Source organism: Chiloscyllium punctatum, chromosome 12 (assembly GCF_047496795.1).
Source record: "Chiloscyllium punctatum isolate Juve2018m chromosome 12, sChiPun1.3, whole genome shotgun sequence".
NCBI lineage: Eukaryota > Metazoa > Chordata > Chondrichthyes > Orectolobiformes > Hemiscylliidae > Chiloscyllium > Chiloscyllium punctatum.
In genome coordinates, this window is record NC_092750.1 from 34,118,518 (window position 1) to 34,144,460 (window position 25,943).

At 39.3% G+C, this 25,943-nt stretch overlaps 1 protein-coding gene across 2 annotated transcripts in view; it reads left to right on the forward strand.

The window, feature by feature from the left end:
• The window catches only part of cacna2d3a (calcium channel, voltage-dependent, alpha 2/delta subunit 3a), a 950,991-nt gene that overhangs the window by 774,823 nt on the left and 150,225 nt on the right, over positions 1-25,943 (forward strand). For both annotated transcript variants that reach the window (XM_072582307.1, XM_072582308.1), the window contains 3 exons: positions 6,222-6,283; positions 9,507-9,551; positions 9,951-10,013. In XM_072582307.1, the coding sequence (XP_072438408.1) occupies positions 6,222-6,283; positions 9,507-9,551; positions 9,951-10,013 (170 nt within the window). The remainder of the gene's footprint in view (positions 1-6,221; positions 6,284-9,506; positions 9,552-9,950; positions 10,014-25,943) is intronic.

The following is a 25,943-nucleotide window of genomic DNA, read 5'->3' on the forward strand; positions in this document are numbered from 1 at the left end:
CATTTAATTTGGACTTCACTCAGGTGGCCATTTTCTAAACAAAAAGTGTTGAGACAATCAAGGTGAACCTTTCTTAACCAATTTTGCCCCACCAGGCTTGAACCTCTGCCTTTTACTACAATCAATGGTAACTGAAACAACTGCTTCTGAAATGAGACCAGAACCTAAATCTATAAAGGCTCCCCGGTATAGGTTCTCAGTCTAGCTGAGGTCTTAGGCAAGCTTAAGGCTTGGAGTTCAGAGCGAATTTTTTTAAAGACTGGCTCTGTGATCACTGATACAGCCGTGTGGTATCAATCTCCATTAAAACCAGATGACCATTTAACTAGATGTTTATTTTGATTGATTCTGACTTGGATGTTGCCAAGCAATTAAACTGTACCAAGCCAAATGTAGGTGGGCTGTCTAGTCTGTGCACTCTCCTGGATACCGGCCTATGAGTTCTCTTCCTCAATTCAGGCCTAGTCGGTCTCTTTTAATGTCGAGTCCACAACTACAATGGCTTGCTGGGCCAGATCCCGAAGATACTATTTGGCCAAAGCTTGGCTTTGTTTTAGTGGGTTGACCTAGGGTACTTCTGTTCAGGATATATCCTGAGTAAGGCTTTGCAATTGCCTTCACTCTCATGTGGTGTCTTCCAAGCTCAGTTGGCCTAGCAAAGGTATCTACTTCAATCAGCAAACCCTGTAATTCATAAGCTCCTGTAATTCATAAGCTCCACTTGCTGCACTTGTAATGACCAAGCCAGTTGTAATGCCTGGCTTCAGCAAATAGGTCTTTTGCATGGTTACATCATTAATCCTATATATCAAATGGTCTGTCAGCACCTCATTGAGGGTTACACCAAAGTCATTTGCCACTACCAGTCATCTTAATCTCATCAAAAATCCCATCGTGGATTCCTCTGGTTCTTGAATTGCTGAGTAAAACCGATAGAGTCTCAGAATTAGAGGAGACTTGGAGTTGTAATATTTCCTTGACTAAATCCACCAACTCTTGGAAGGTTTTAGTATCTGGTGCCTCAGGAAACATTAGGCTCTTAATAACCAAAAAAGCTGTGGGTCCCCAAGCTGTCAGAAGATTTTCTCATTACTTTTCACCTGCGTTAATGTCAGTTGTCCAGAAAAGAAATTGCATTCTTTCCACATACTGGGCCCAGTCTTCGACAGCAGGATCAAGCAAGTCAAGCTTCCTAAATAATGGTATGATGCCAGAAATATTTACCCCAACTCAAAGCCTACTGTTGCGAGCAAATTTCTTCAGGAGTATTTCTTTTCTCCCATCGCCACTGAAAAACTCCACAGAAGCTGGTATCCCATCTCCAAGTCACCCCTTATTTACACATGTATTGTACTTGATGTCAGCTCTCAGAGAACAGAAACTCTGACCCTCCTGTTTATTTCTGCCAGCCAGGGCTCCCTGATCAGACCAATCAGGGAACTCAGATTCAATGAGGTCTGCCTGGCTGACTTCGTTACAATCACTACACTGACCTGATATCATCCACATCACTGCCCCACTCCCTCTCTCCCTGTTGTATTGCTGTCTGTTTCTGCGATCTACAATGGTGGCTATTGTTTTTGGATACCTGAGCATTATAAATGAATTAATATTAAAAAGACACTTTTCTGAGATTTCATGTATTACAGAACATAACTCCAAGCACAAATCTACGTTGGTATATTTCATTTCATTTTTAATACTGAAATGCTGCTTCCAAGTTTCAATGTATTGATTTATCACCCACTCTAAGCAGAAGGGCACTTTCCCTGATCTTTAACAATTCCTTGGTGGCAGCTCATTATTTTATTCTTTGTCAGCTGTCATCGAAGCTGCATTGCTGTTTTCAGCAAATCCAGGCTCCAGCCTTCTTATATGTCAGTTGCTTTCTCTAGTTTGCAGCTGCCCATCTCATGTCCTCACTATAACTGGAAACCTGCACATGGGTTAGGCATCCAGGAATTCAATGCTAGAAATATCTGTCAACAAATGCTTTAGATTTGATTTCATTGTACAAGCACAAAAACAACCAGCATGTGATTTGTCGGAATTTTTAAAACAACGCTGTTTATTCAGATTAATATAAATACACTGCCTATGAAGTAGTGTGTTGTAGTTCCTTTGGGTGTACTTGAGGGAGAGACGTCAACAGTTGAAACACATTTGTAACTCTAACTTGAATACCGCTCAAAACATTAATGAGAGCTAATTTCTTATTTTAATGAGTGCACATTAGGATATAGTTACATGAATTTCCCCAGTGAACCATTCAATGCAATATAATATTCTTGTCTAAGAATTTCATCTTCACCTCTTGGATGAGGAACTAGCAGACTGGATGGTCTGGTCTTTACAACATTCGCCTGATTTTTATTTCCATTAAAATAATTGAAACAAGCAAGTTCTCGAAAGTTTCAGTTACCTCTCGCATCTGATAAACCTCATATTCGTAACTTATGAACCATGTTATCTACATAGCAATTTCAGATATTTGTAAGTGCAATAGCTTTACTTCTGCAGTGGATTTAAGTGACAGCAGTGAGAAATCATTTTTAATCAGCAGCTTATTTAACCAACACCACTAGCCGCAGCACTTTCTAATAACCTTTCCTCACTGACCAGAGCCAATTCTGTATTACTTGTTGATCATAAAGTAAGAGAATTTTACTAAGTAAAGAAGTAACAGAACAGCAACAACCTCACAGTCCAGAGCATTATTGCAAAGGAACTCTGTTCTGTAGCCTGCTGTATACTGGACTCTTTCAACTGTCCTAAATTCCAAACGCCATGGTGTTAAGGTAGATTGGTTTTATGTGATCTTCTCCAGGAACGAAATAGCTACTGAGTAATGTAAGTTATGGTCAGTTCCAGCTGTGGCTCGGTGGTGACACCCTTGCATCTGAAGTTCATGAGGTCAAGCTCCACTTCAAGAACTTGAGCAGTTAATCTCTGCTGACACTTCAGAACTAAGAGTGTGCTGCACTACAGGTGGTGGCATTCTTCACATCAAATGTTAAATCAGAATCCCGAACGTCACTTCAAGTGGATGTAAAATATTTCATTGTACTTTTCAGAGTAGGACACGGCAGATTTCCTGTGTCCTGGCCAATATCTATCTCTGAGTCAATATTGCTGAATAAATTAGACTATCTGATCATTATGACACTATTATTTGTGAAATGTTTTTGTGAACAAGTGAGCTTCCTCATTTCCTATCCTACAGGAATGACAATCCTTCAAAATGTACTTCTATAAAGTGCTTTTTTAAAATCACGTGGTCATTAAAACCTCTGTATAATCTTATTTCTAAATTTACTTAAATTCTTTACAATTCTTACTATTAATTTTCAATGCAGCTTGTTTGCGATAATCTCAAATGTTTGCCCTTATTGTTCATTGTGACTTACATTACAGTTTGTATTATATATTTCTCTTCTGTCACTCTGAATATTTAGCCCTTCCTTCCTAGTATGTTTGGCATTTCTGTTGTATATTTTTCTCAGAATTGAAAATCCTCTATGGATTCCATTTGTTCTGTCCTCATGCTGCTTATATATTCTCTCTGAACTTTTCAGACTTTTCGCAGTATATTCCATAAGAAATATTGAGGAAATGAAAAGCTTGTAAAAACATAGCCTACATAAGTGTAATAGTGCTGATTGAATGGTGTTAATAGAAGCTGTTGCCAGTATTTTGGGGAGTAGTGTTAGATCTAGTCACACATCCAACTACCGAAGGGGTAGTTGACATTCCAATTCCACAGCATAGATATGATCAAAGGTGTTCAAATGAAAACTCCTGTCATTAATGACACATATTATATCCCTGAGGTTTGGCATTTATCTTGAAAGCCATAACAGAGAACTGTATGGCTTCATACATAAACAAATTCCACAAACATTGCCAATTTTGTAGGTCATATCTTAGAGTCATCACTATTTTCATGCTGGTATTAACCCACATACATAAAATGCTAATGCTGCCTTTTAAGCATTGTTCTTGGGATGTCATGCAAATACATTAAACCCTCATCAAGTCATGCTTTCAGTGGCAAGTTCTAGCCTAATGTGGTTTGTTACTTTAAAATGCAATATATTTTGTTTTCACACGATCTTTAAGAGATCTAAGGAGTAATTTTCTAGCTTTGTACAGTGGCTCATGCATTTTGAATAAATAATCAAATGTCTGGGCAAGCACAGCAGTTAAGTGGTACAAAAATTATGTGCCACGTACACATGTAAATTTCCAACACACGTTCTGGTGGGCAAGATGCAATCAAGATTGGGAAATTACCCCTATATTATACAGAATTAACAATGTTTGGGCTACTTCCCCATATATTGGAACATGCACGCACCAGGCAAGGTGATGCAATGCCATCGCTAATGAAATGTCGTAATTGCTTTGTAACAAATTTATATTAGCAATTTCCATTATGAATTGGGTATGTAAGTTTGCAATAGATAAAGATTGATAGGACACGTGTATCACCGTGATGTTTTGATAGACTGTAGAGCATTTGTTGCTGCATCATGTGCATAATAAGTGTGTAACCTTTTGTCTAATCCTTCTGGGAATGCCAGAAATTTCTATTATTCTGAAACTGATTGGTTGAATGGCTTTATACAATCACTTTCTAAAAGACAAATACTTTTGCATGAAGGCTGACAGTAGTGCAGGCAAAATATTTCTCAGTTGGACTTAATTATGAAACCTTTCATATTTAGACAATATATATTACAATATGTTCATTCATTATTCACAATCATGTTGAACTTTCACCACAGTAGACAATCTATCCTTACAATTCTTAACACACTGAGCATCCCTGAGAACGCATATTAATGGTATGTTGAATTGGAGGCAGATGTGGATAAAACAATCTTTTTACATGATCCATAGAACTCCCTAATGAACAATACGAATGAGTTAGAAGAGATGCCTTTATTTACTTGCATAGATTTTCCAAGAAAAATATTCAGATTTTGGAGCTGTTTAATAATAAAGCACAACAAATAAATTAGGTGTTGCATTAAACATACATTAGTCAATGTGTTTATTGTTAATATCAGTTATTGCAGCTCAGTGACTCACCAGGAACTTTTTCCGCTTGATGATAGATTCTCATAATTAAATATATATTCTGATACCTGATATCAGATATTCTGATTGGTCACACATGAAGAATATGCTTGGACAAGATCTGAGAGAGACGATGATACTGCTGTATTCTGTACTCCATTTTGAATGGACCTTTACAGGAAGGGAAAGGGACGATACTTCAAGAAGTAAAAAGGGTTCAGTTCTGTATTGATTGTTTATTCATTAAAGGAACTGTGAGGGTACATTGATTTTGAAAGACTCAACATGCTTTTCTGAAAGTCCTTACTAATTTTTACAAGGCTAGGTTGTGAAAAAGCTATGTTTCCAAAATCTTTCCCTGGATTCAGAGATTGTTACAAAGTACATATTGATGGCTCAATATGAAGTTATTGGCCCACAATCAATTTAGCAATGCAAAGATACATGACCAATATGTGTGGACAATGCAACTCTACCACATTGATCAGATCCAATTTTTTTATTGTAGGCCAGAGCAGTGGCCAACTGAAATGGCGTGGGGTTTATTTCAGTATGAAAATGAGGCCCCTGCACTCATTCCCACTGAACTAGTAAATTTATTAAACTTTATTAGACCTTGTGATGTGCCAGCTGTGACTGATATCTACAGTTTCTGATGGGAATACCAAACACTGTTCAATGAAGTCAAGTCAAATTAGAATAAAAATGCTCCTTCTGACTCTCAAAAATCATTTGGGATCCTGTTTGCTCCCCTTTTTCCATTTAGTCACTTTCAGAGCAAATGCAAGTGTGGTCCTGACATGAAGGACAATTAGTAAGGGCCTTCAGAAAAATGTTTTTTGAAGACTTATGAGCATCTCGAGCTCAATAACTTTATTATAAAGAAGACCTGTACAAATTTTGTTCAGTCCTCAGGCAGTTGTGGAACACAATAGCTGTACACCATTGAAATCATTCCAGGTTTGGGATGCTAAGAAATTCAGACAGTCACAAAGTATTAATATATAAATATTTATAAATATTAATTATACCTTTGAAATTTGAACAATGCACATCAATTATTGACAGATGCATTCATGACTGTATTATTATTTGTATTAAATCAGCTAGTTCAGCTTTATTCTTCTGCTTTTTACCAGCTGTAGGTATTCAGATGAAATTGGAGTTTTTCCAGAAGAAATTCTGGACTGCAAGCCGACAGGTGAGTTACTTATTATATCAGCATTCATGTTCCCAATTTTGCCGCAATAGATTTTGACTAGCTTTCAATTAAATTTGCATTTTTATATTATTTGTATATTACATGTTGACTAAAATCAGGTTACATTTATTGCACTTGTTAATAATAAAGTCTTTGTAATTTCCACAAAATTCTGTGCGACTTAGTACTTTAAATCAAGTTATTCAAATTAACCTCTAGATGTGCATCATGACATGTGGCATAACAAGTATAAAATATTTTTATTTTAAAGAATATGTAACATATGTTCTCAAAAGAAAAACACAAATTTAGTGCTGTGAGAACTGAAATAGTAGAATTTGCACAGTAAATTGAATAGAGCATACATTAGGATATGATGTACGAAATGGCTCAGATTTTGCAGTCAGTAATAAAATTACAGCCCTAGCCATAAACTTCAATAAAGCGATTAACAAAGCTCTAACAATATCTGCTGCATGGAGTTTACCTTGCCTGTTGTTAATTTTGTTTCGGCATCCAATCAAGGGGATCTCCAGTATCCAGCAATAGTGATTTCATCAAGAAAGCTAAACAATTAGACTTTCTGAAGAACCCTCACAGAGACCAAACATTTTACAGACAGTTACACATAAGGCTGGATTTTGCAGTCAGTGGCAAAACATAATGCCTTTGACTTCAAAAATAGCCTCCTATAAGGTATAGCAATCTTGGTGGCATGAATTTACCTTTTCCCAATGGCAGCTTTATATCTGATAATAAGTTAAGAAAATATCCATGTGTCCAGTAGCAGTGATGTCAGGAATCAAGGTAAGCAGCCAATAACATTGAAGCATTCTCAAAGACAGAAAACCAGGAAGTGAGTAGTACTGATCATTCTTCATCTTAAAATTTAAATATTCTGATATCAAACTAAATGATTATGACTGGATGAATACAGAATCAAAAATATTGTTCAAACTTTTAAAATATCAAAAATACCTGGAACTTTATCACAACATTCCAGAAAGATTAAATTTGCTTTCCAGAGTCTATGAGGATGTTTGCTCGTAATTGTGATTATAGATACATTAGCTTACCAGATGCACCTTATTCAACAGGACACAACTTCTTAAAGGCTTTTTAAAGTGAAACTAACAGTATGAGAATTGATTCAGTGATCGGGTAACCTCAACATGGCAATCTCTGAAAGATCATAGAATCACTGACACTAATCTCAGAGCTTCTATATGATATGTAAATAGTGGCTAGAATCATTGGTACGCAGAGGAAACTGCTCCAAATGCTTGCAGATGTGCTGCATATAACCTCTCTATCTCTTTACAAGTGAATCTGAAAAATCAATGATGGTGTTCCACCCTCCCACTTGAAACTGCCTCTGAGATATTGCCAGGCTCTTGATTTGTAGGGTGTGAGGGTTCCATTCGTTAAATTGCTGTATCAGAATAAGGACTAATTGCCATCTTTAAATACTTCAACTGCCTTACTGTCACTGCCAGGTGATTAACCATTGCCGCTAAAGGCTCGTCTCTGCAAAACCGCAAAAAGGTGGGAACTTGTCAGTGTGTCAGATTGCGCATTGCATTCCAAATTTCTATACTTCCAGAGTAACCACTGCAGGACTGGGGAAAACCCAACCCTTGGTCTTTCTTGCCCTAATTTTTCAAGTTTATTTCAATGAAAAGTATGAAGAAAGTGAATGAAAGTTGAATTATTCATTTTATATAAAAGAAAAGATTTTAAAATGGATTGGACTGAAAAAAGCAAAATATTTTATTTTTAGAACTGAGTCGCTAAGTTATGGAGGCTGGGAATGAAAAATATTGGAAGAGAAACAAAATACCAAGGCAATTGAATTAAATAGTTGAAACATTTTTTAAAATTTAAATATTTTTTATTTTATTTTAGTTTGAGATTATTTCATACCACTTGTCTAATTTATTCAGTGAGTAATGGAGAAACACAGGTCAGGGAGTTCTCAGGTTCACCTCCAACTCTGTACAGATTAAGCTGACCTCAGCCAGGACAATGGTAGAACTTATACAATTGGATACAGACCTGAACTCCTTTCCTGATTTATATGGAGCAACACTATCACCATCCCAACTTTCTTACAGTAAATATCTGTGTTCATCAATATGGAATCAAACTGTAAGATAGAAATATCTTGCTGACAATCCCTGTTCAGCCTCAAACATAAATTATGCCCACTTGAAAACATACCAGAGACTGTCTGGTCGCCTAGCGAGAGAGGAAAGAGAAAGCTAGCAAGAAGTCATGAAATGTATGTCTATATTATTCCAATGAAGCTGTTCCTGACATTTGAGTAGTTTTATTACTGAAATATTAGTCATTTTGTCAGTATGAAAATGCATGAACCAGAGCATTGCAGAACCATCTGGTCCAAAGTGATAATCATTTTCCTGGACTTGGCAGCAGTCTATGGGTTACATCTTACATTTTTTAAATGGAACGCATAAACCTGTTAATAAAAGTGTCAGAACACCAATTCAAGTCTGTATTGTTGGAATTGTACAGGGAATGGTGGTATAAGTAAATGCTTCCTGATAGCAGAAAATGTGCTGCATAGGAACTCATTCTTTACTCAACAATGTTTTGTTACATTAATGAAAGACATATGTTTGTGTTGTACCTTAACAATCTCCATAGTATCTCAAAGCCGTTCACATGCTGTGAATTAGTTTGAAGTGGAAAAACATTAATGTCAAAATGCAAAATTAAACTACTTTTGTATTGTAGTAAAATGTATGCAAAGTGGCCTGATACAATTGACTACAAACTAAAACCAAGCTTGCTGAGATTTTGTGAAGCTGTCAGATGGGAAGAGCAATACTTATTTGGTTCTTCTAGGGTATATAGCCTTAACAAATTCCAGAAAGCTTTAAGATGGAACCATCTACAACAACCCACTCATGAAGTACTGACACTGGTCTCAATATAACAAAATTATCTCAATCCTGAGGAAATGTGTTTGAATGGGAAAATTGGGGTGGATTTTGTGGGACACATCCACCAACTAGAAACTTGGGTGGGCCCAACTCTAATCTGAACAGCTGGCCCACCTTCACGCACACGCACTCCCCCCCCCCCCCCACCCCGCCCAATTAATTATGCAATTATATAACATTTGGCACTTTTTTTGTGGGGAATCATGCAGATACTCTGTCTTTGTTCATGTTGTTTACAATATTACTATCTCTTACAGTGTGCGTCTCTTGATGGAAAATGCACAATAAACTGTGATGATGAGGTAAGTATATTTCATCAACCTATTAATAAAATATATGGGCCTAGAAATCGGATTATACAGTACCAATCTTGCTGGTGTTTAGTACAGCAGTGTTTACCTAATGATATCTGCACACCAATTTACCATGGACCTGCAGCTGACTATGAAATGTGTGCAGCATACAATTAATTAGATCAACTCAGGCAAAATCCAGTTTCTAGGTTATGGACTTGCACCATTTTTTTGTGAATTACATTATACACATGTTATCCTGGAAAGTATCACATCTTTATCCTACATTTATCAATTACATGACAAATTGTATTGCAACATATTGATAACCTGATACAAGAATGCCTTTTTGCAACAATGTGTTTATTTGAGCAATAATTTAATTACTTGAATATTTTATATTTCCAGATAATAAATTGTTACCTCATAGATAACAATGGATTTATTTTGGTTTCTGAAAATTATGACGAGGTAAGTCTTCACCACAGCGTACTAACTACACAGAGTGAACCTTTGAGTTGAAACAACTTCATGAACAATTCTGTATATGTTTGTTAGTCTGACATTTAAAATTAAATTAACCAGGAGCTGATGAGTCAGAGACTGGAAACAACTCAAATCCAACAACGTCATTAGTTTGAGGGTGGGCTATTTGAAATCTAGGATTTTGTTTTTATCCTGCTGACCAACTGCTCATTGAAAATGGGTGATGAGGGCAACAGGATGGCTTCAAGCAGCGCAAAATCATGAAAAGTGAAAACAGGGGCTTTTCTCAGTTGTCTGTTATAATGCTATTAGAATCCTTAATATTATTCAATTAGAATGTTCTGAGGCTGCAGCCTGAGTCAGACAGAAAACTTGGCTATCAAACAAAAGGCTAACATGGCTCCAACTGTGAATTTTAAAAAAATTACCATCATTGCCATTCTATTCCTAGCAAGCACATGTGTTAAGAACATAAGAATTAGGGGCAGGAGTAAACAATTCAGGTCCTTGAATGTGCTCCACTATTGAATATAATCATGGCTGATCTCATCTGGCCCTCAACTCCACTTTTCCTCCCACTATCCAGAACTCTTCAATCCATTACAAATTAAAAATCTATCCATCGCCTCCTTCAATTTACACTGTGTCACAGTGTCCACCAGTTATAGAATCATAGAATCATACAGCACAGAAACAGACCCTTCAGTTCTACTCATCCATTCTGATCAAGTTTCCCAAACTAAACTAGTCCCACTTGCCTGCATTTGGCCCATATCCCTCTAAATCATTCCTATTTATGTACCTGTCCAAATGCCTTTTAAATATTGTAATTGTACCTGCGACTTACACTTCCTCTGGAATTTCATTCCACATATGTGGGCGGCACGGTGGCACAGTGGTTAGCACTACTGCCTCACAGCGTCAGAGACCCGGGTTCAATTCACACCTCAGGCGACTGACTGTGTGGAGTTTGCACGTTCTCCCCGTGTCTGCGTGGGTTTCCTCCGGGTGCTCCGGTTTCCTCCCACAGTCCAAAGATGTGCAGGTCAGGTGAATTGGCCATGCTAAATTGCCCGTAGTGTTTGGAAAGGGGTAGATGGAGATGTAGGGGTATGGGTGGGTTACGCTTCGGCGGGGCGGTGTGGACTTTTTGGGCCGAAGGGCCTGTTTCCACACTGTAAGTAATCTAAATCTAATCTAATATTGAGTCATAGAGATGTACAGCATGGAAACAGACCCTTCAGTCCAACCCATTGTTGCCGACCAGATATCCCAACCCAATCTAGTCCTACCTGCCAGCACCCAGCCCATATTCCTCCAAACCCTTCCTATTCATGTATCCATCCAAATGCCTTTTAAATTTTGTAATTGTACCAGCCTCTACCACTTCCTCTGGCAGCTCATTCCATACATGTACCACCCTCTGTGTGAAAAGGTTGCCCCTTAGATCTCGTTTATATCTTTCCCCTCTCACCCTAAACCTATGCCCTCGAGTTCTGGACTCCCCCACCCCAGGGAAAAGACTTTGTCTATTTATCCCATCCATGCCCCTCATGATTTTGTAAACCTCTATAAGGTCACTCCTAAGCGTCCGACTCTCTGGGGAAAACAGCCCCAGCCTGTTCAGCCTCTCCCTATAGCTCAAATTCTCCAACCCTGGATGAACCACCCTCTGAGTGAAAATGTTGCCTCTCTGGTCCCTTTTAACTCTTTCTTCTCTCATCTTAAAAATATACCCCTTAGTTTTCAACTATCCCACACTAGGGCAAAGACCTTTGTTATACACCTTAGCTATGCCCCTCATGATTTTACAAACCTCTAGCCCAGGGGTGGGGAACTTTGTGTAATTCTGGTCATCTTGCTATAGGAAGGATATTATTAAATTGGAGAGGGTTCAGAAAATATTTACTAGGATGTTGCTGGGACTTGAGGGTTTGAGTTATAAGGACAGACTGGATAGATTGGGCTTTTTTTAAATGGAGAGTAGGAAGTTAAAGGGTGACTTTCTTGAGCAAAGATGGGGAACCTTTTCATGTTGGAAGGCCGCATTATGTTAGTTGTAATCTAATAAGGCCGCAACCAAGAAACTTCAAAATTCTTCAAAATTCACATTTTTTATATTGTGGCGTTCAGTCTGTGAGGATTATTTCGTTGAATTTTCTTTTACTCTCTGGCATTTTAAATACATTCATTTTAAGGTTAAAATAAAAATAATAAAGGATGAAAAAGAACATATTAAGAAAAAATAAAAGATTTGTTCCGCAAAATTTGGATTCATTCAAAAGGCCACACACAATGGCCTTTTGAATGAATCCAAATTTTGCGGAACAAATCTTTTATTTTTTCTTAATATGTTCTTTTTCATCCTTTATTATTTTTATTTTAATCTTAAAATGAATGTATTTAAAATGCCAGAGAGTAAAAGAAAATTCAACGAAATAATCCGCACAGACTGACCGCCACAATATAAAAAATGTGGATTTTGAAGAATTTTGAAGTTTCTTGGTTGCGGCCTTATTAGATTACAACTAACATAATGCGGCCTTCCAACATGAAAAGGTTCCCCATCTCTGCTCTAGAAAGTCACCCTTTAACCTCCTACTCTCCATTAAAAAAAAGCCCAATCTATCCAGTCTGTCCTTATAACTCAAACCCTCAAGTCCCAGCAACATCCTAGTAAATATTTTCTGAACGCTCTCCAATTTAATAATATCCTTCCTATAGCAAGGTGACCAGAATTACACACAGTTCCCCAAAACTGGCCTCACCAACATCTTGTACAACCTCAACATGATGCCCCACTCATAGAATCAATGGTCTGAGCAATGAAGAAAAACGTGCTAAATGCCTTCTTAACCACCCTGTGACACAACTTTTAAAGAACTATGTACTTGAACCCATAGGTTTCTCTGTTCGCCACTACTACCCAGGGCCCTACCATTAACCGTATAAGTCCTTCCCTTGTTTATTTTACCAAAATGAAATACCTCATATTTATCTAAATTAAACTCTAACTACCACTCCTCAGCCTATTGATCCAAATGATCAAAATCCATTTGTCGCTCTCCATTTCTGTTTATGAACAGCTAAAAATACTATTTGTACATGGGGATGAGATGAAGTTTACTAATCAATTCATCAAATATAATGACGAATAATTTACCCTTTACTTTAGAGATTGTACCATGTTACCTTGCATAAGCACATGGATGATGATGGGATAGTGTAGGGGGATGAGCTTAGAATAGTTCACAAATCAGCGCAACATCGAGGGCCAAAGGGCCTGTTCTCCACTGTATTGTTCCATGTTCGATGTTCAATGTTTATTATCTGGTGTAGTTACGATAAAGAATATAACCTTGTTTATAATTGAAATAATGTTGACATAGTTTATATCAAATTCAAGTTTGTTACCAAATCAAGGCAACAAAAACCAAAATGTTTATCTGTATTTGACAACACTAGATGACTCAGAACAAACTCAGAGTATGCTGAAATTTGCAAATCAGCAAAGGTTGGCTATTTCCTCTTAGCAGTTAAAATTGTGGTTTTAATCTATTGTGATTTCTTATGTAATTATAATCTAATGTTGAGCTTTCTGTGCACAGACATCTTTGTGAGTGAAGTAACAGGCTGTGACAGTTGTTCAGATGTTTCCAATACAAAATTATTAAACAATGTACGCAGTTCACATTCCTAATTACAATATTTCCAAATGTCTTGTCATTTCATATCTAAGTTGTTAAAGTAATGACATCAATTTAGGCAAGATTCATCCAGTGCTGCTTAACCCTATAATACCATCATTAATTAGTATATTTATCTAAGTTTAAGACATGGAGCTGATTGAATAGTGAATGGGTGATGAGGAATTTGTTTTATCTTCCATACCATATAACCAGGGACATGTCTTCTCACGGTCATAGGTTTTGGAGGTCAATTGGATCAAAATAAATATTTTGTACTAAAGTAAAAGCAGTTGAATAGATTTGACCAGGCATAGTTGACACACATATACAGCCTGAACTTCTTCTGCTGCATCTCACACTCACTCAATTATCTCTCCCACAAACCTCCTTCCTCCTTTCCAAGGCCAGTTAGGTGGCCTGGTATTGCAGTGGCCTGAAGCCAACTGGCTGACTTGTAATACTCTGTTTGCTACTATTCTCACCAGCCGTCTAAGTGAAGCCTAATTCTCAAAATGAATTAAGCATCACCAGAGGAATTGCTAGGAGGCCAGGAGCACATTCTCCTCCAGATTGGGGAAAAAATCCACCTCATTATTTCTCATACCCAATTGAATCCTCAGTACATCCTACTATGTTTTCTAATCAATAGGACTCACTGCATTTGCATTTGATCCCCATATTAGCCCACTCTTGCTGCATTCTCCATGATTCTACAGTTCTCCTATTTGCTAATCTGTGTTTAATCTTGTGCCACTGAACTTTGCCACTCACTTCTGTGTCCTTTTGAAATGCACATTTGCTTATTGTTTTGCTAAAGAAAATGTAGCACCTTTCAGAATATCACAAGGAATTTGCAGTCAAGAACTATTTATTTTATCAAAGTTTGTATTGTAACATAGGAACCGCAACTAACAATTTGTGCAGCAAAGACTTCATGTGCAGTAATGCTATATGATCATTTTGAAGTTTTGTGAGGGGTGAATTTTGGCCAGGCACCATGTATAGTCCTCTGGCCCATCAAGGAATTGCTTGGCTCCCTTTCATTGATTGCAGCCTTTCGGTTATCCAAGTTCGGATTGCTGACAAACATCCTTTGACTTCCACCTACCTAATCTGATGTTGCTGGAATTTTTGGGCATTTTCAGTCTCCTTCACATTTTCATTGAAAGAATCTCAAATCAAAAGGAGAATGAGGATTCAAAAGTAAATATTAGGAAGTTCTAATGGAAGTATAATGCACATGACAGATACCATAGTGCATGATTTATAAGACTTTGTTAAATTTTTCAAAATTATGTTAAATTTTTTTTCAGTCACTGACTCTGTGGAAGATCAATTAATTTTTAAAGTGGCTTAGGTGATTCTGCGAGCAGATTTAACATAAGAACTGCAATATTTGTTATTGAGTCACAGAGTTATAGAGATGTACAGCACGGAAACAGACCCTTCAGTCCAACTCGTCCATGCCGACCAGATATCCCAACCTAATCTAGTCCCATTTGCCAGCATTCGGCCCATATCCCTCTGAATCCTTCCTATTCATATACGCATCCAGATGTCTTTTAAATGTTGCAATTGTACCAGCCTCCACCACTTCCTCTAGCAGTTCATTCCATACGTGCATAACCCTATGCATGAAATAATTGATCCTTAGCTCCCTTTTATATTTTTCCCCTATCACCTCAAACTTATGCCCTCTAGTTCTGGACTCCCTCACCCTTGGGAAAAAGACTTTGTTTACCCTATCCATGCCCCTCATGATTTTGTAAACCTCTATAAGGTCACCCCTCAGCCTTCGACGTTCCAGGGAAAACAGCCCCATTCTATTCAGCGTCTTCCTAAAGCTCAAATCCTCCAACCCTCACAACATCCTTGTAAATCTTTTCTGAACCTTTTCAAGTTTCACAGCATCCTGAAAGGGTTCAGAAAAGTTTTACGAGGATGTTGCCAGGGTTGGAGGATTTGAGTTACAGGGAAAGGCTGAATAGGATGGGGTTGTTTTCCCTGGAGCGTCGAAGGCTGAGGGGTGACCTTACAGAGGTTTATAAAATTATGAGGGGCACCGGTAGGATAAATACAGAAAGTCTTTTCACTGGGGTGAGGGAGTCCAGAACTCGAGGGCATATATTTAGGGTTTGTGTATAACATTAACATTGTCAAGAATGGGTTTCATTAAATGCAGCATCTATTTCCACATGAAAATGAACCAACATTAAAAACTTTTTAAAATTCAATCCTGCTGTTGATTTTTTTATAGAAACTCCTAAAAATTGAAGAATAGATGTTTAAATAAACATTATGTTAAATGCAGAAAGCTCAAAATATTTGACATTGTTGAATAGTCAGATGATTCTTCAATATGCATTCCCTTCCTTTCACCCAACTCCCAATATTGATCCCAGATAAAATTCAAAACAGAAAAGGGACTTTGACCATTAATGAATTGAATTGCAAATTTCCGTTTGTCTACAAAGAAGTCAAATTAGTATTTTCCTTCAATGTTATAAGGGAGAAGTTGATCTTTATGCAAATACTCCTCATGAAGAGCAAATCCATCTGTTTCCTATTTCCAACAAACATTGTGCCTTGATTTTGAGATTGTGTAATCAGATTTCCTAATGAAATAGTATCCTGTAAACAGGTTTCACATTTAATGAAGAAAAGAGCACTTCAAATAAAACTAAAACAGCCTTTGTTTTTATTTAATTAATTATCAAATTTCTTGGGTAATTTCCACAGTTTGTTTATTTTTTATAATGTTGCTGAAACATATCCTATATATAGTATATTGATTATAAATCTGTTATTTATTTTGATCAAATTATGAAGTATGAGATATTATTCTGAATAGTTTGGGTTCATTCATGTGGCTCACAGGATTGAAAAGTTGAAATATTATAAGTATTGGCACAATGTAGAGCAAACCCAACGTTATGACTAAGGAATCTAATCATCTCTCAACTCATCAAAGAACTTGATTTCCATTTGATCATATATGTAATTCCACTCAGGAGAATGGAAGTTATTCAAGGGAATGCCCTAATGCCTTGAATTCACTTAAATCTTATTTTTTTATATTCAGAAAAGATGTGGTTTAAAATAATAAAATATCCAACATGCTTTAACTCACAAAAAAAGGTACCTTCTCCTTTTCGAGGGATTTTGCAAAGCAACAAGTTTGGTAATTTTTAAAAAATGCACTGAAGCCATTTTGTTATCTTGTAAATAGGTGGAAAATTATATCAAGTACTTATTTAATCAAGAGACCACCACCTTATAAAAGGTGGTGGAGCCAGGTGGGGTTTGGGGGAGAACAGGAATTTAAGTTCACTTCCAGTGCAAAGCAGACAGTACTGGCATTAAAATGATATGATGTGGAGGAGCATGTGTTGGACTGGGGTGGACAAAGTTAAAAACCACACAACACCAGGTTATGGTCCAACAGGTTTATTTGGAAGCACTAGCTTTCTGAGCACTGCTCCTTCATCAGGTAGCTGTGGGACAGGATCATAAAACACAGGATTTATAGCAAAAGATTACAGTAATGCAACTGAATAATATATTTAAAAACTTAGATTGCTAGGTTTGTTCAATATATCATTTCAGTTGCATGACACTGTACCACAGCTAACTGATGAAGGAACAACGCTTCGAAAACTTGTGCTTCCAAACAAACCTTTTGGACTATAACCTGGTGTTTTGTGATTTTTAACATTAAAATGATAGTACTGGACCTACTGTTGCTTTTACATCCTACTTCCGTGTTTCTGCTGTTGGACAACTGAGATGCCAACCAACTTAATCAGAAGTCTCATGAATTCAGGGTCCTACTATCTAAAATAAGACCCCAAAGCTGTTTGTACACCACTAAGAAGAGCTTGTGTTATGCTTGCTTCATTCAGTGGAGACTATCATCCAATCAGCAAAGCCCCTCAAAAGGTCTGTCACTAATTAACAAACTTGTAGAGGGCTGTTAAGCAGCCAGTTATAAACTGCTTTAATTCTAATAGCTGCATTTTACCACAAATTAGCTGTATCAATTTTGGCAAGTTTTATGAAGGCCTAGCAAGTTTTTTAATGCTCTCTTCACAAACTCGCCTCATTGCCTTAGCCCCACACTCTGATTGTGCCCATTTGTCATAGGCAGAAATACTCATCACTGCCTGGAGAGATTGTGCTTCCTGTGTTCACACTATCTTTAAAGCCCATCCATGCACTCAGTCAAATGCTGGTGGTCAGGACTGTCCTTCACTATGCAAGCAGTGAGATGACAATCTGTTGTGTCGGTTCCTCTTCCATTTCTCTGTGCTTTTATTGTGCTGCCACAACAGTGACAATAATATGTGCCATGACTGAATCCATTGATCATGCTTGCAATGAAGCCATGTGGGGAACATAAGGAAAATCACATATCCTGAGTAATGAGGTCAGTCAGCATTCATAGCACACACAAATATGAGTTTAGAGGAATTGGGCCATGGAATGCTTCGGCACGGACACTTGATATACGAATCTTATTCTAATGAATGTAGCAGAAGTTATGTCGAGTGAGAACAGTAGGAGGTTGTAAGTGCTATGTGGGTAACTGGTACCTGTTCCTCTCACTCCCATACCACCCAAGAATGAAATCGCGTTAACCAGATTCTGGTAAAGACGATGGTGGAGTAGGGTTTCTCAGCCTGGGGCTCGTCCCAACAGCCCGCTTTCCTTTTCATTTCTTTCTTTTTTCCCTCTTTTCTCATTTTCTTTCTCTTTTATTTTACTTTGTGTTGAAGAGCTTGGTTGCGGTGACGGCGTTGGCATCGGCTATAGCAAGTGGGCCCAGCACGGTCTGGTGGTGGTCAGCAAATGGGCCCAGTGTATACTGATGGTGGTTGATAAGTGGACCCAGTGTCGACTGATGGTGGTTGGCAAGTGGACCCAGCATAGACTGGTGGTGGTTGGCAAGTGGACCCAGTGTAGACTGATGGTGGTTGGCAAGTGGGCCCAGCATAGACTGGTGGTGGTTGGCAAGTGGATCCATTGTAGACTGATGGTGGTTGGCAAGTGGGCCCAGCATAGACTGGTGGTGGTTGGCAAGTGGATCCATTACAGACTGATGGTGGTTGGCAAGTGGGCTCAGTATAGATTGGTGGTGGTCAGCAAGTGGGCCCAGCGGAGACTGATAGTGGTCAGCAAGTGGGCCCAGCACACACTCACAGCAGCAGCGTCAGAAATGAGTTTGGGTTCCTGACAGCTTCTGCATAGACAAGTTTGTCCGAGTGCTGAATCGTGGCCGCTGTGGCAGAAGTGGGTTTGGGTTCCTGGCAGCGACTGCATCCAGTGCAGACTCATGGAGGCGGAGGCAGGTTTTGGCCCAATCCAAGATCCGACAGCATTGGCAGCAGCTGGGCCTCAATGGACTAATGGCAGAGTTTGGGCCGATACGGCACCTGATAGCATTGGTGGCACCTATATTGGCAAGGTCCAGTGAGGATTCATAGTGATGAGGGTGTTGGTGGAGGTAACGTCATGCCAAAGTGTGGGTGACTTTCGTTCCAGCAGCAGCGTGCCTGGCCACCAGGCCCCTGGCCCATGGCACATGGCAAAGCACTTAGCAAGACGGACTGTAAAGTTGAACACTTTTTCTGTCATTCTTTATTTGTCTGCCTTTATGTCCTATTTTTTGGTTTATTTTTCTGTGTTTTAAGGTGGCAGCAGAGAATGACAACACCATACAACTCTTATCACTGTAACAAAATACACATGACAGTAAATAAGTAAATCAAATCAAATCATTGCATATTAGAGCATGTCATCAAATACTTACAGTTTCAAAGTGAGAGGAAATCAGCTCCATGCCCCTGTCCAGTCTAGGAGATCTTAAAGTATCTTCGTGCTTTGAGGCCATCAGGCGCCACTTTCAAGGTCTTCAATCTGCAATGACTAATATCATGGTCAAGATTGCTTGTGACCAGAATTTCTGCCCTGAGCAATTGTGTAATGCATACATTTCACATCCAAAATGCTAGGATTATAGATAACTTCACCCTGTACCGTGGAAGAGGCTGATTAATTCAATAGCCCCTTGAAATGCCTTATGTTATGACACGGCGGTGAATCCTTCTGTTAATTAAACCAAACACCCAGAAAAGCTCACCTCTCCTTTTAATCTGTTAAAATGTGAGTGATGGAGAACTCCCAAACTCAACTTTTTAAAGAAAATAAAATCAATTTATTCTTTAACTCTAAAAGTGAACATTAAACAACTATTCACAATTCTAAGCCCCCCTTTCTCTTTACTGCTCATTATCTGCCTCCAACACTATAACAATAGGCTGTTCCAATAAGACACTTATTAAAATTACATTTTAATAACTTAATTTCAAAACCACATAGCCGCTGTCGTCTTCGATGTCTGTCTTCTTCTGGCTGAAGATCTCCCTGGGTCGTCTTCTTTCTTTGTACTGTGAATATGTTTATGAAAAAGGTACTTTTGGTAAAAAGTGTTTCCTAAATTCTTGGATCTGTGTTGATGGAAGTTGGTCTCGCTCCAATTTTTGAAATGCCTGCATTTTTATATCCCCAACATCAAATCATCTCATTTGTTTGATGTAGGCAAAACAATAAATTCAAACTCGATTGGGTTTTAGTGACCTGGGGCATAATTTAAATTGATTGGTTAAATTCAAATTGTTGTCAAAATTGCAACCAACTGAAGTATCATGTTACACACTTTCAATTTTCCAGTACACTCTGGGACTGCCATCTAGTCATATCATAGATGCGTGTAAGTTCTCAGTACAGAACAGCATTCAAGTCTCTTACAGTACACACATGCAACTTCATAAAATGTATATCATTCACAAGTAGGATCCATATGCTCAGACCAAAAGAAACCCTCATCCTACCCACTCTGGCCTCAGTCATTCTCCATTTGCAGTGCACATTTACAAATTCTTTAGGTATGGCAGGTAACACAGGTCGCACTTGATAGAGTGCTAAATCTGACAATGTATACCTCCGTGTTCCTTTCTTCCTGCTATTTTCTTTCAAGTCCAACAGCATTGAGCTTTACATGTTCCCACACACCATTTGACTTATAACTTCATTACTCAATGTTACCCCTGATGCCAATCGTCATGCTGCCTTGTCCATCAAGGCCAAAGTGGTTGCCAATGTTGATAACCCCCATTCTACAGTATCTCATGTTTTCCAATGCACAAACATCTCCCCTCACTTACATGTTGAGATTTCCTCCTCCCTATGTTATGCCCTCCACATTATAGCATGCTGCCTCAGAATGACTCCCCATACTTCCCTACCACAGTGATTACCCTGATGATCCCTGTTTAATTTCTATTAAGTTAGATCCCAGGACTGACCATGGCCTTCCCCCCCACTCCCCCTGACCAATGTCATTGGATAGCCACAACTGATATACTTATGGCTGCTGACTGATCTTTGTGCAGCTCCCTGACTGGGTTACCGCAGCTCTCTGGATTAGACCTGAAGAACTGACCATGGTTCACACCTGTACTATTGTGAGATAGTCCTACTGACTCTGACTGTCCCAAGCAGCTGACTGTGTCCAAGTCGCTGACTGATCACAGATGATGTCCTTGACTGACTATGCCCCTAACTGAAGGGTGTCTCCCTTGACTGAGGACTACTCCCCTTAAACTTGGTACACACTCAATGTGTTGCCATATAACTGCTGGAACATGGTTCAGGTGTGAGAGTGATGTTGCACGATACCATACAATAGCATGTCCACGCTTTTGCTTAATGACTGCTGGCAGAAATGACAAGCTGCCTGGCTTTGGCATTTATGATAAAAAGCAAGTCAAGACAGAATTACCATGATTGATTGATTGTTACAAATACAGTGGAAAGTGTTGTATAATATCACCACTCTGGCTCCATTTTAAAACACGGAAGTAAATCAAACATGCAGTATAAAGGTAGAAAAATAAAGAAATGTAGGTAAAGGTTCTGGCTGAGAGGGCAAAGTGAAAGAAGTTAAAGTAAAGCAGAATGCTCTCAGCCTCCAAATAGGAACAAAGCAAGTGATCACTAAGAGAGCAAAAGAGGATTCCTGAGATTCACAAGATGGGACCGTGAGCTGGGTGCCTCTCCCTGCACAAAGTCTCCTTGATTTCAAATGAAAGGTTCCAGTTTGGTCCAGAGTGCATCGTGGACATGCAAAAGCATCTTGCAAGTGGAACACAGATGTGCCGTGAGAGTTTGTTGGGTCTGGTGCATGTCAGATGCCAGCATTCATTGATGGGAGCATTGCTGTGCTCACTGCCCATGAAGTGTGCCCTGAGATGTTGGTGATTCACGTCCATGTTGAAGGCCTGAGTTTCAAGCAGTGAGCTAGAGTCATTAGGTATCCAGTCCGTTTTCCACTTCAAGAATGGTCGCCATCTAGTTTCTATCCAGTCTGTGGGAAAATGAGAAACTGTATATATTAATGTGGCAATATTATTATCATAATGAGACTTTATTACAGACTAATTCATAGGAACATAGGAATAGAGTAAGGCATTCAGCTCTCTGAGCCAGTTTGATGAGATCATGCCTTTAGTCCACATCCTTTAGTACCTTTCCTCAACAAAATTTATCTATCTCAGATTTAAGATTAACAACTGTTCCTGTATCCACCGCCTTTGTGTGGAAATGGTCCTTTAAGTGCTTTAGGGAGAAGCTCCTCATTGCCAATCTTAAGTGATTTTCCCAACTTCCTCACTAGTGCCCATTTCTTCAGGGCCTGGAAAGATTCAACCTAAACTTTGGAATTTCTAGTCATTAACTGTTGAGCTGTGAGCAACTCACCACGACCACCAGGAGGTGAGTGAGTAGCAAAAGCTACTTCAGTGAAATTAACAATGTGGGGAAGTTTGATCAACTGCACTGGAAAATTCCAATGATGTTGTGAGACTGTTTTTAAAAGAACTTCATCTCGAAGACAGTGCTATCACTTTGTGACAGTTGGCTGCCAACTTGGAAGGCCCTTCAAGCCTGCTCTGCCATTCAATAAGATTGTGGCTGATCTCTTTGTGTCCTCAACTCCACTTACCGGCCCTCTCACCATAACCCTTAGTTCTTCATTGTTCAAAAAAAATCAATCTTACCTTTAAAAACATTCACTGAAATAGCATCAACCACTTTCCTGATGAAGAGCTTATGCTCAAAACATCGACTCTCCTGCTCCTCGGATGCTGCCTGACTGGCTGTGCTTTTCCAGCACCACACTCCTACTCTGATTTCCAACTTCTGCAGTGCTCACTTTCTCCCTCAACTACTTCACTGGCAGGGAATTCCATAGATTTACAACTCTTTGGGTGAAAAAGTTCCTTCTCAATTCAGTCCTCAATCTGCTCCCCTTAATTTTGAGATTATGCCCTCTTGTCCTAGTTTCACCTGTCAGTGGAAACATCCTCTCCACATCTATCTTATCTATTCCCTTCATAATTGTATATGTTTCTCTAAGATCACCCCTCATTCTTCTAAATTCCAATGAATCTTATCCTCGTCAACTGAGTCTCTCCTCCTAAGCCAATCTGCAACTCCAGAATCAACCGAGTGAACTTCCTCTGCACCCACTCTAGGTGCCAGTACATCCTTTCTCAATTAAGGAGATTAAAACTGCACACAGTATTCCAGGTGTGGCCTCACCAGCACCCTGTACAGCTACAACATAACCTCCCTGCTTTTAAATTCAATCCCTTAAGCAATTAAGGACAAAATTCCACTTGCCTTCCTAATTACCCGTTGTACCTGCAGAACAACCTGCTGTAGTTTATGCACAAGGACTCCCAGGTCCCTCTGTAAAGCAGCATGCTGCAACTTTTTATCATTCAAGTAATAGTCCTTTTTACTGTTACTCATACCAAAATGGATAACTTGATGTTTATTGACATTGTATTCTATCTGCCAGACCTTTGCCTATTCTCTTAAACTATCTACGTTCCTCTCAAGGTTTCACAGTCCTCTGCACACTTTGCTCTGCCACTCATCTCAATGTCATCTGCAAACTTTGACACACTGCACGTGGTCCCCAACTCCAAATCATCCATATAAATTGTGAATAATTGCAGTCCCAACACTGATCCCTGAGGCATAACACTAGTTACCAATTACCAATCAGAATTGCACTCATTTATCTCCACTCTTTGCTTCCTGTTAGTCAACCAATACCTCTATTCTTGTTAATGGTTTACCCATAATGCCATGCATCTTTATCTGAGGCAGCAGCATCTTATGCAGCACCTTGTTGAAGGCCTTTTGGAAATCTAGGTACCCCACATCTATTGGGTCCTTGTTGTCCACTGTGCTCGTAATTTCTACTTGAATTACAAAAGATTAGTTAAGCATGACCTGCCCCTCTACACTGCTGAAGCCAGGCACAAACTCACAGACTCTTCCTCCTGCTGTCCCTCGACCACAACTTCACCTCCCATCACCAAACCATCATCTCCCAGACCATCCACAAACTCATCACCTCTGGGGATCTCCCACCCGCAGCCTCCAACCTCATCATCCGCGAACCCTGCACCACCCAATTGTACCTCCTACAGAAGATCCACAAACCTGACTTGCTCGGTAGACCCATTGTCTCAGCCTGCTTCTGTACCTCTGAACTCATTTCTGCCTATCTTGACACTCTCCTGTTCCCCTTAATCCAGGAAGTTCCCACCTACACTCTGGACACCACCCACACCCTTCATCTTCTCCAAGACTTTCGTTTCCCCGGCCCCCAATGCCTCATCTTCACCATGGATACCCAGTCCCTGTATACATCCATCCACCATGACGAAGGCCTCCAAGCCTTCTGTTTCATCCTCTCACGCCGTCCCAAACAGTACTCTTCCACTGACACCCTCATCTACCTGGCTGAACTGATCCTCACCCTTAACAACTTCTCCTTCCAATCCTTCCACTTCCTCCAAACCAATGGGGTAGCCCTGGGCACATTCATGGGACCCAGCTATGCCTGCCTCTTTGTCAGGTACGTGGAACAGTCCATCTTCCGCAGCTACACCGAACATCATCCCCCACCTTTACCTCCACTACATCAATGTCTGTATCGATGCCACTTGGTGCTCCCACGAGGAGTTTGAACAGTTCATCAATTTCACTACCATCTTTCACCCTGACCTTAAATTCACGTGCTTAAAATGTGTTGCTGGAAAAGCGCAGCAGGTCAGGCAGCATCCAAGGAGCAGGAGAATCGACGTTTCGGGCATGAGCCCTTCTTCAGGAATTCATGAACCTGAAGAAGGGCTTATGCCCGAAACGTCGATTCTCCTGCTCCTTAGATGCTGCCTGACCTGCTGCGCTTTTCCAGCAACACATTTTCAACTCTGATCTCCAGCATCTGCAGTCCTCACTTTCTCCTCTTAAATTCACGTGGACCATCATGAACATTTCCCTCCTCTTCCTGGACCTCTCCACCCCCATCTCCAGCAACTGACTAACCACAGATATCTACTACAAACCCAACAACTCCCACACATTCCTGGACTACACCTCCTCCCACCCTGCCTCCTGTCATCTCTTATTCCCAATTCCTCCTATTAGGAATAAGGAGGAATTAGGAATATTCCTCCCTATATTTTTGCTATTTCTTGCTTGATAATAGACTCCAGCATCTTCCCCTCTGCAGAAGTTAAGTTAACTGGTCTATAATTCTCCACCTTTTGACTGTTTCCCTTTTTAAACATAGACCAGCAAATTTTGGAAAATCACCACAAATGCACATACTATTTCTCCTGCCATCTCTTTTAGTACCCTGGGATGCATTCCATCAGGGCCAGGAGACTTGTCTATCCTTAGCTCCATTAGATTACCCAACACTAGCCCTTCTGTAATAATGATTGATTCCAGGTCCTCACCTACCTTTGTCTCTTTGCCAATTACTTGCATGTTATTCATGTTCTCCACTGTGAATACTGACACAAAATTCCTGTTCACTGCCTCAGCTATTTCCTCATATCCCATGACTAAGTGCCCTTTCTCATCCTCTAAAGGACCAACATTTTTTTTAGCTACTCTTTTTTGTTTTATATGTTTATAGAAACTTTTGCTATCTGTCTTTACATTCTGTGCTAGTTTTTTCTCATGTTCTATCTTACTTTTCTTTATAGCTGTTTTTTGTGGCTTTCAGTTGACCCAGTTTAAAGCTTTCCCATTCTTCTAGTTTTCCATTGATCTTGGCCACTTTGTATGCCTTCTCTTTAAA